This window comes from Girardinichthys multiradiatus, chromosome 19, assembly GCF_021462225.1.
Source record: "Girardinichthys multiradiatus isolate DD_20200921_A chromosome 19, DD_fGirMul_XY1, whole genome shotgun sequence".
NCBI lineage: Eukaryota > Metazoa > Chordata > Actinopteri > Cyprinodontiformes > Goodeidae > Girardinichthys > Girardinichthys multiradiatus.
The window spans coordinates 25,283,092-25,294,362 of record NC_061811.1 but is presented as its reverse complement, the minus strand read 5'-3'; the positions used below and the strand labels follow the sequence as shown (position 1 = coordinate 25,294,362).

At 41.5% G+C, this 11,271-nt stretch overlaps 1 protein-coding gene across 1 annotated transcript; it reads left to right on the top strand.

The window, feature by feature from the left end:
• The first annotated feature begins 2,069 nt into the window (after positions 1 to 2,069).
• Positions 2,070 to 9,031, top strand: d2hgdh (D-2-hydroxyglutarate dehydrogenase). Its single transcript, XM_047392864.1, has 10 exons — positions 2,070 to 2,278; positions 2,506 to 2,826; positions 2,923 to 2,980; positions 4,281 to 4,420; positions 4,499 to 4,692; positions 4,864 to 5,032; positions 5,121 to 5,264; positions 6,036 to 6,178; positions 7,864 to 8,029; positions 8,115 to 9,031. Exons 2-10 carry the CDS (start codon positions 2,508 to 2,510, stop codon positions 8,375 to 8,377), a joined length of 1,596 nt encoding a protein of 531 aa, XP_047248820.1. The 5' UTR covers positions 2,070 to 2,278; positions 2,506 to 2,507; the 3' UTR covers positions 8,378 to 9,031.
• The last annotated feature ends 2,240 nt before the right edge of the window (positions 9,032 to 11,271 follow it).

Here is an 11,271-nt window from a genome sequence, read left to right as displayed (position 1 = left end):
AGATTGTGGAGAAGGGCCGATTCCAGACCTTGGGGGACCTGCGGAAGCAGTGGACTGAGTCTGGAGTAGAAACATCCAGAGCCACCGTGCACAGGCGTGTGCAGGAAATGGGCTACAGGTGCCACATTCCCCAGGTCAAGCCACTTTTGAACCAGAAACAGCGGCAGAAGCGCCTGACCTGGGCTACAGAGAAGCAGCACTGGACTGTTGCTCAGTGGTCCAAAGTACTTTTTTCGGATGAAAGCAAATTCTGCATGTCATTCAGAAATCAAGGTGCCAGAGTCTGGAGGAAGACTGGGGAGAAGGAAATGCCAAAATGCCAGAAGTCCAGTGTCAAGTACCCACAGTCAGTGATGGTCTGGGGTGCCGTGTCAGCTGCTGGTGTTGGTCCACTGTGTTTTATCAAGGGCAGGGTCAATGCAGCTAGCTATCAGGAGATTTTGGAGCACTTCATGCTTCCATCTGCTGAAAAGCTTTATGGAGATGAAGATTTCATTTTTCAGCACGACCTGGCACCTGCTCACAGTGCCAAAACCACTGGTAAATGGTTTACTGACCATGGTATCACTGTGCTCAATTGGCCTGCCAACTCTCCTGACCTGAACCCCATAGAGAATCTGTGGGATATTGTGAAGAGAACGTTGAGAGACTCAAGACCCAACACTCTGGATGAGCTAAAGGCCGCTATCGAAGCATCCTGGGCCTCCATAAGACCTCAGCAGTGCCACAGGCTGATTGCCTCCATGCCACGCCGCACTGAAGCAGTCATTTCTGCAAAAGGATTCCCGACCAAGTATTGAGTGCATAACTACATGATTATTTGAAGGTTGACGTTTTTTGTATTAAAAACACTTTTCTTTTATTGGTCGGATGAAATATGCTAATTTTGTGAGATAGGAATTTTGGGTTTTCATGAGCTGTATGCCACAATCATCCGTATTAAGACAATAAAAGACCTGAAATATGTCAGTTAGTGTGCAATGAATCTAAAATATATGAATGTTAAATTTTCATCATTACATTATAGAAAATAATGAACTTTATCACAATATGCTAATATTTTGAGAAGGACCTGTAGTCTTGGAGGTAGTTCTTTGTTATTCCATCCACTTTGTGAAACACACCCTCAGCATGATGCTGCCACCACCAGTATTCATAGGCTTTGCAGCCTCACTTTGACTCCTCTAAACATCTTGTCACTAGGGCCAAATAGCTCACTGTAAACTGTAAAACTTTTCTCCAGAAGACATTTCGCCGCATGTGGACAGCTGGGAGGACGTTGGAGTAACCAGAGAGAATCCACACATGCATGGGTAGAATATGCAAAATCTATACAGAAATTCCAACCTAGAACCTTCTTGCTGCAAGGCAGCAATGTTAACCAACTGTGCCATCATGTATCACCTTGTAAATGTTCAGATCATGAAGCATTTCAATATTAAAGATAATCTGATTAAATACAAAAAGCAGCTTTCAAACGCTCATTTAATTTATTAAGAAAAAACAGTCCAACTATGCCATATAGGGACAAGTAATTACCCCCTTCTTTAAATATCAATAACCTCATTTTGTTTAGAGAGCAATTATGTTTTCACAGCGGGACACGTTGATTTGAGTTAGTTTTTCCTTAGTAAATGAAATCCCTAATTGAAAACTGAATTTTATATATACTAGCCCTTTTTCGTCTGGTTATAAAATCAGTTTGATGAGCTGAAAAAAATCAGTTGTGACAAAAAAGCATAAAGAGAAACAAAAGACATTTATAAGGGGGAAAACTCTATGTACACAAAGATAATTCATATACAGTATTTTTTATAGAATCCCCATAAACAGCCACATAAAATATACGTTATGCTAATAAGTATGTGATATGGCGCAAAATTACAAAAATATATATTTTATAAGTACAGAAACATAAAATTAGAGATGAATTGCTTCGTAATTTTGTCTTAAATAGAAGATTTTCAATATTTTTTATAATAAAAATAAAAAGTTAACCATTAATGGCTGTTAAAATCAAAGCCTCGCCTATTGGCTGAATGTGCAAGTAGCCTCCTGATTGGCTGGCCGGTAGCTCAATGCCCTAGTTACAGTTTCCGGCTTTTGTTAGCATGCGAGTGGTAAACAAACCGAAATCTGTAAATTACTAAGCTGCCCTTGAACTTTATGACCGACAGCTCAGGGTGATATGACGGGGAAATACTAGTAGTTAAATGAACGCTTACGGTGGGTTAAAGTCATTCAGGTCAGTGACAAGACAGCCCAGCTAATAATGCAGGTGTGTGTAGCTTGTGTTACTAGCAGTTTGTTGTGTGCTATATGACCACGTAAAGAGACAAATCCTGCATTAATAGTAACAAAGGTGGTTTCTAAAACAATTGTCCTATTTTAGAGCTCACCCTTCTTACCAGGTTAGAGAAAAAAATGCAAATATCAAATGTTTGATTTTCTTTCATCTTCTCTCCTCTGTGGTCTGTACTCCCACCTCTTCGTCCCATCTTCCAGTCATGTTGGGAGTTTTCCAGACGACACAGAAGCTGAGGGCAGCTCTGAGACGCCTGTCCAGAGCAGGACTCCCACCTCTAGACCTCCAGATGCAGTTTCTTAGAAGGGGCCGCTGTCCACGAAGTGTGGCCCTCTCTCGTAAGCTGCACATTGGAGCAGATGGATCCAGGTCCTCCCCTGCTGCAGCTCCACAGAGGCTACCTTTCTCCAGGGTAACTGTGGAGGATTTGGCCGTATTCAGGAAGATTTTACCAGGCAGGGTCATCACTGACCCTGACCTGGTTCAGTCCAGTAATGAGGACTGGCTGAAGTCTGTGAGAGGTGAATCCTAGAACGGCCTGTATTGTGTTTTACTTGTTGTTGTAGTTGTTTCGTTGTTTATATGTTTAGATCTCATCCTTGTGTTTGCTCCTGCAGGTTCAAGTGAAGTGTTGCTGAGACCTCAGACAACACAGGAAGTGTCACAAATCCTCCGGTACATTAGTGAATATAATTCCTTACCCACTGAGTTTTTTCCCCTTCACAAACGTAACCTTTACTGCAATTTATTGGAATTTGATGCGCCACCGTGGGTGGCACGGTGGCGCAGTTGGTAGCACTGTTGCCTTGCAGCAAGAAGGTCCTGGGTTTGATTCCCGACCGGGGGTCTTTCTGCATGGAGTTCTCATGTTCTCCCCGTACATGCGTGGGTTCTCACCGGGTACTCCGGCTTCCTCCCACAGTCCAAAGACATGCCTGTTAGGTTAACTGGTCTCTCTAAATTGCCCTTAGGTGTATGAATGAGTGTGTGCGTGGTTGTTTGTGTGTTGCCCTGCGACGGACTGGCGACTTGTCCAGGGTGTACCCCGCCTCTCGCCCATAGACTGCTGGAGATAGCCACCAGCTCCCCCGCGACCCACTATGGAATAAGTGGTAGAAAATGACTGACTGACTGTTTCATCAAGGTGTAATTTGATTGAATTTGTGCATTAGGAGGGCCTCAGAGGTCTTTAGAAGAACCTTGGTAAATAAACAGCATCATGAAGACCAAGGAACACAGCAGACAGGCCAGGGAGAAGATTGAAAGAAGTTCAAAGCAAAGTTACATACCATTTATATCCCGATCCTTGAACATCTCATGTAGATCTGTTCAATCAATAATTGAAAAATGGAAAGAGTTTGGCTCAACTGAAAGCCTACCAAGACCCGACTGTTCACCTACACTGACAGGACAGGAAAGGAGAGCATTATTAAGATAAGCATCCAAGAGGCCTGTGGTAACTCTAGAGGAGCTTGAGACGGCCAGATCTAAGTTTCCAAGAATCTGTTGACAGGAAAATTATTAGTCGTGCACCCCACATGCAGTATCTAACCTTTTGAGAGAGCAGTTGTCTAAAGAAAACAAGGAGTTTTCCACAAGCCATGTAGGAGAAACAGTAAACCTAGGAGGTGTTCAAGTCAGATGACACAGCAGCTGCATGCCCGGTTTTTGGCATACAAGCAAATTATCATGCTTGGCAAAAAACAAACACTCCATATCACTCTGAATACATCATTACCATGGTAAAACATGGTAGTGGCAGCATTATGCTGTGGGGAGGCTTTTCTTCAGAAGGGACAAAAAAAAAAGCTGCTCAGCAGGACGACCACACTGTAAAGGGGGCAGAAACAAATGCACTCCACACTTTTCAGCTTTCTAAAAACAAAAAACACAATTCTTCATCTTTTCAGTTATGTGCTGCTTTATTTTGGTCTATAACAAAGAATCATAATATATTGAAGTTTCTTCTCTTTAGTTACTGTAACAGTCGTAACCTGGCAGTGAACCCTCAAGGAGGTAACACCGGTCTAGTTGGTGGCAGCGTGCCAGTTTATGACGAGATCATCCTGTCCACCTCCTTCATGAAAAACATACTTTCCTTTGATAACATCTCTGGTACGTTTCAACCTGAACCAGTTGGCACTTTAAAAAAGATCCTTTGAAAAATAACGTCCAAGATTTTTTTCCCCCCAGGTATCCTTACCTGTCAGGCAGGTTGTGTGTTGGAGAACTTGGTCCTCTACCTGGAGGAGAGAGACTATATCATGCCTCTGGATCTTGGAGCAAAGGGCAGCTGCCAGATTGGGGGCAATGTGTCAACTAATGCAGGTGGTCTGCGTCTGCTCAGATATGGGTCCCTACATGGAACTGTGCTGGGCCTTGAAGTTGTGAGTGGATGTTTTAAATCAGCCCCTAGTTGTCATCAGTTGTGTTAGACTTTCAACATGTTTTGCAGTATCTTTTATATCGAATAGTAGATAATTTTGCTCAGTGTTTCCCTTTGAAGGATTGGGGAATATCTGAACCAAAGCTCAAATTTTTATGCATGTGTTGTTTAGGTGCTGGCAGATGGACAGGTGCTGGACTGTTTGTCCACAATGCGGAAGGACAACACAGGATATGACCTCAAACAACTGTTCATTGGTTCAGAGGGAACTTTAGGCGTCATCACTGCAGTCTCCATCCTTTGTCCTCGAAAGCCAAAATCTATTAATGTTGTTTTCCTGGGTAGGAGTTTCTCCTTGTTCCTCTCATAAGTATAAAAAGAAGAATAGCAGTTAGGCCAAGCAATGAATGTTTCTGCTTTCTCTTATAGGCTGTGAAACCTTTGACCAGCTGCTGAAAACCTTTCAGCTCTGCAAAGGCATGCTGGGAGAAATTCTGTCAGCCTTTGAGTTCCTGGATAGTGAATGTATGAGGCTGCTGAACACACACCTGAAGCTGCCTAATCCCATTTCTGGTATGCATACACATGCCATTAGTAACCCTTGAACTAACTTCAATGTATTTTATGGGGACTTTATATGATATAACAACACAAAGCAATGGATACCTATAAAATGGTATGAAAACAATACATGACTTTCCAATTGTTTTATAAATACAATTAAGAAAAATGTGGCCTGAGTCAATAAAAAAAAAAACATCCCCATAGTATGATGCTGCCACCGCCATGTTTCACAATAGGCATAGTGTGTTCAGAGTGATACAGCAAAATCTATCCCCCGGAGGCCAGGGATAACTATAGGCCAGGGTTCTTGCTTTCACATCCCTGCTATGCCTCCTACATGGCTTGTTACAAACGTTCAGCAGGACTTCATGTGGTGTTCTTCTAAAAAGACCAGATTTGTAGACGAGTCTTGTAAAAAAAAAAAAAAATTTCCCACCTGAGCCATGAATTGCTGCAGCTCCTCCAGTTACCATGGGCCTCTTCTGCTTCTCTAATGATCTACTAGCCCTGAAAGGAACTGGTTGCCCTGGACTTTATTTCATGGTATCAGATTAAAAGGCACAAAATACACAGGCACAACGCACGTTTAAGATAATTACGTGTAAAAATGTATTAACTATATCATTTTATTTCTGCTACACAGGCATGTGCTGCTTTATGCTGAGGCATAACATAAAATTCCAATAAATAATTGAAGTTTGTGGTGGTAACATGACAAAATCTGAAAAAGGTCTAGGGGTATGAATACTTTGTAAAGACTATATTTTCTCTGTTGCGCAGACTGCCCGTTCTACATTGTCATCGAAACATCTGGATCGGACTCAAAGCATGACTCACAGAAGCTCCACAACTTTTTAGAGGAAGCGATGACATCGTTGTTAGTTACTGATGGTACCGTAGCAACAGAGGACTCAAAAATAAAGGTAATCATATGTTCTTATTTCTCAACCTTTAAACTCCATATCTGGTGACTTTTATTGTACACTAATTTTACCAAATTTCAAACAAAAATCAACCATAGGTCCCAGACTCTAGCATCTTTGCTAGATAGAGCTCTTCTTGTGTCCCTGAGCTATTAAAATCACATCAGATGCCCACAGTCGTGTGGTGGGTGACTTGTGTTTTCACTATAACAAACGTAGACACTGTGGTCTATTCTGAGTCAGTCCCACATGGCACTGCTGCACTCAGTAGAGTCAAATCCACTGAACACAGTCTCCAAATTACTGCAATAAACTACCCAATTAAAGCCTCAAACGAGTTAAGTGATTACAGTGATTAAAGATCATTTTATTACAGTACAGGAGTCTGCTGGAAAACATTTGGTTTTGGTAATTGTGGTGATGTTCCTTCAAATTAAACATTTTACTAAAGCAACAGCACAGAGAATCCTCTTGAACTAGAGGCACAAAGAAATGGACCAGTAACCGAAATCAACATATTTTTGGCTTTTTAATGGGAACCTCAGAATTTGAACTTTTTCTCATCAGTTAACTCAAACTAAGCACTTCCAAGTCTGCGTGGATGTTTTTACTAAAGGGTGAAAACACAAAGTGAGTTACTTACAGCGTCAGTGAAGTGCTTATTGATGATCTCAGATGAAACAGAGATGTAAGGTCTTTAAAAAATGATATGACTGTGGTTCATACGAGCTGCATAAGAGTGAGAGAGCATGACTTTCATCAGATAACAGGAAGGCTGAACATATAAAAAATAACAGGGTAATATAGTATGTGTTTCCATCTGCTAAAACTGCTCAGATAAAGCTGAAAGAACATTGGGGTCTAATATAATTCAGCGCTTAAATGCCCCTCATCCCAATCAAGAAAAAGCACCATTAACATAAGCGGTACCCTGAACCCCAAAGGGACCCGGGCAAATAAACTTGACATGAGAACAATCTGGAGTTCCCGTGTTGACCTCCAGCTAGATGAAAGACATATTGATGTACACATTGCTTACAACTTGGTTTTAATGATTTGGCTACTTTCTGTATAGCATTTAAACAATTAATTGACCTGTGATGTAATTGGTATAATTACATGTTTTATTCCATTATTGACTACAGGGTTTCTACGAAGCATGGAATAGCATTGAATTAGATTTGAATTAGATTTTAGTATTTACCAGGTGTGGATAAGTATGGAAAAAAAAAATGATATAGGGGAAAATATTTCTTAACTTTGTTCCTTAACCAATGGTCTAAATGTTGTCCATCCTTTTTTTTCTACCTCATGTCCTTCCTTCCTCTGTCATGTGCCTTCCCTAATACCTTTCTTCTTTGTGTCATTCCTTTTACTTCTTACTCCCTCTGACATTTTTCCTTCATGTTCCTTTTTTCCCCTTCCGTCCTCCCTTTTAAATGTTGTCCATCCTTCCCTTTTTACCATATTTAACACCTAAACACTGTAGAAATGTCTCCATTCTTTCACATTGAATGTTTGTATTTTATATTTTAACATGAATCAAAATGACTGGAATTATGCCTAATGATATTCTTTACTAATTAATGAGAGCAAAGCTGTTTCCTGTTTTAGAACATTAGTTTTGAGACTGCGAGAGCTGAATGACAATGATGCATTCAGACTTTCCATTTCCACCTCTCCAGGCACTGTGGTCTATGCGTGAACGCGTCACAGAGGCGCTGACTCACGATGGCTTCACCTACAAGTACGACATCTCCCTTCCGGTGGAGCGGATCTACCAGCTGATGACGGACATGAGGCAGCATCTGGGAAACCGGGCCAGGAGTGTAGTGGGATACGGACATGTTGGTAAGACTATACAATGGATGATGAGTCAGGGAGGTTTTCTGTCCCTATTTTCACCCTTTCTCTCACTTCCTACCTAACTCTATAGGTGATGGCAACCTCCACCTTAATATCACCTCTTCTGCAAGAGATCCGGCCCTGCTCGCTTCCATTGAGCCGTTCGTCTATGAATGGACGGCCAGGTTTCATGGCAGCATCAGTGCAGAACATGGACTGGGCCTTAAAAAGAGGAATTACATCTACTATAGTAAATCGGGGCCAGCTGTGGCTCTTATGGGTAACATCAAGACATTGCTGGACCCCAAAGGTATCCTCAACCCGTATAAGACTTTACCAGACGATCTAAAGTGACTTTAGGAGAATCTAAATAGAAATCTTCCAGGAGCTAATCTTGACAACCTCCACATTGTTTGTGTGGGTAGATGGCTCTTCCTGGCACACTCTGCTACATATTTATAATCCAGAGCCGTCACCTTTGCAGTAAAAATATCTTTACACAAACAATGACACAAACTTTCTTTGTAAAGCTGTGGTTTAATAATCACTTTATGTAATTGTGTTGCCACCTGTTTTAGATCCGGAATGAAGGATCGATTTAAAAAGAACAGGACAGACCAGGTTAATTATCCTGATGCATCTTGGTGTAATCTAATGGCTTCCACTAGAGGGCCATCATGATATACAGAGTAGAGAGATCAATGTGGGATAATGTGGTAAAGGTGTGTGAACAGGAGATAAGACGGATGACCTCAGACTGACAATGGCTTAAATTCCAATCTGAAAATAAATGTAATGGTAAATATCGGTAAGCAAAGTTTACAGACACTAAACTTGTAATAAACAGCTCACCATTAGGCAAGAGTGCAGTAAATGTTTTATTACATGTAAAAAAGACAGGGCAACATTTCTTCAGAACAAAGCCAGCACTTGTGAGCTTATTTCTTTGTACACCCAGGCAGTCGTTTTAGATTTGAACCAGTATGAAATAAAATAGTTTCCAAGGAGCGTGGAGTGTTTTCTTTCCCTCCTGTCGGCTTCTACAACGTGGCATTGCTGAGGGCAAGAGGAGACCCAGGCTGCGTAATGATTAACCTACCAGCAGCAGATCCGTCTATTCCTTTCTGCTCGTATGGAAGAGTTTCACACAGTTAATCGGGTATGCAAAGCAGAGCGGATGTGTTTCATTCTCTTAATTTAGGATATTAAATCATACTAAAAGAATAGTTTAGAAGTTTACATACCTTCCACATAGACATATATCTCATTATTTTTGGCCTTTTAATGAACAGTTTGGAGTTATTTTTCTCCAATCCACTAATGGTCATAAATATACATACAGGCTCAAACATAAATTTACACCCAGGACTGCACAAATTAAATTAGTTCACCTCTAAAACAACCAGACATCATCCAGAAGCAACATGTTCAATGAAACCTGACATGACAGTAATGTGCTGGATTAGGTCCTCATTGTCTGGGGTCTACAGGTCCTTCTCAAAATATTAGCATATTGTGATAAAGTTCATTATTTTCCATAATGTCATGATGAAAATTTAACATTCATATATTTTAGATTCATTGCAGACTAACTGAAATATTTCAGGTCTTTTATTGTCTTAATACGGATGAGTTTGGCATACAGCTCATGAAAACCCAAAATTCCTATCTCACAAAATTAGCATATCATTAAAAGGGTCTCTAAACGAGCTATGAACCTAATCATCTGAATCAACGAGTTAACTCTAAACACCTGAAAATGATTCCTGAGGCCTTTAAAACTCCCAGCCTGGTTCATCACTCAAAACCCCAATCATGGGTAAGACTGCCGACCTGACTGCTGTCCAGAAGGCCACTATTGACACCCTCAAGCAAGAGGGTAAGACACAGAAAGAAATTTCTGTACGAATAGGCTGTTCCCAGAGTGCTGTATCAAGGCACCTCAGTGGGAAGTCTGTGGGAAGGAAAAAGTGTGGCGGAAAACGCTGCACAACGAGAAGAGGTGACCGGACCCTGAGGAAGATTGTGGAGAAGGGCCGATTCCAGACCTTGGGGGACCTGCGGAAGCAGTGGACTGAGTCTGGAGTAGAAACATCCAGAGCCACCGTGCACAGGCGTGTGCAGGAAATGGACTACAGGTGCCGCATTCCCCAGGTCAAGCCACTTTTGAACCAGAAACAGCGGCAGAAGCGCCTGACCTGGGCTACAGAGAAGCAGCACTGGACTGTTGCTCAGTGGTCCAAAGTACTTTTTTCAGATGAAAGCAAATTCTGCATGTCATTCGGAAATCAAGGTGCCAGAGTCTGGAGGAAGACTGGGGAGAAGGAAATGCCAAAATGCCAGAAGTCCAGTGTCAAGTACCCACAGTCAGTGATGGTCTGGGGTGCCGTGTCAGCTGCTGGTGTTGGTCCACTGTGTTTTATCAAGGGCAGGGTCAATGCAGCTAGCTATCAGGAGATTTTGGAGCACTTCATGCTTCCATCTGCTGAAAAGCTTTATGGAGATGAAGATTTCATTTTTCAGCACGACCTGGCACCTGCTCACAGTGCCAAAACCACTGGTAAATGGTTTACTGACCATGGTATCACTGTGCTCAATTGGCCTGCCAACTCTCCTGACCTGAACCCCATAGAGAATCTGTGGGATATTGTGAAGAGAACGTTGAGAGACTCAAGACCCAACACTCTGGATGAGCTAAAGGCCGCTATCGAAGCATCCTGGGCCTCCATAAGACCTCAGCAGTGCCACAGGCTGATTGCCTCCATGCCACGCTGCATTGAAGCAGTCATTTCTGCAAAAGGATTCCCGACCAAGTATTGAGTGCATAACTGTACATGATTATTTGAAGGTTGACGTTTTTTGTATTAAAAACACTTTTCTTTTATTGGTCGGATGAAATATGCTAATTTTGTGAGATAGGAATTTTGGGTTTTCATGAGCTGTATGCCACAATCATCCGTATTAAGACAATAAAAGACCTGAAATATTTCAGTTAGTGTGCAATGAATCTAAAATATATGAATGTTAAATTTTCATCATGACATTATGGAAAATAATGAACTTTATCACAATATGCTAATATTTTGAGAAGGACCTGTATGTTTGCTACACACCTAAAGCAGAATTACATGAACATTCAATTATTTATTGCAGTATTCCCCAATAATATCATATATTGCATGTTTTCCTAATATCGTGTAGGCCTGTATACAACCTGATTGTTTGTATAAAGGTCTTTTAGGAAGTTG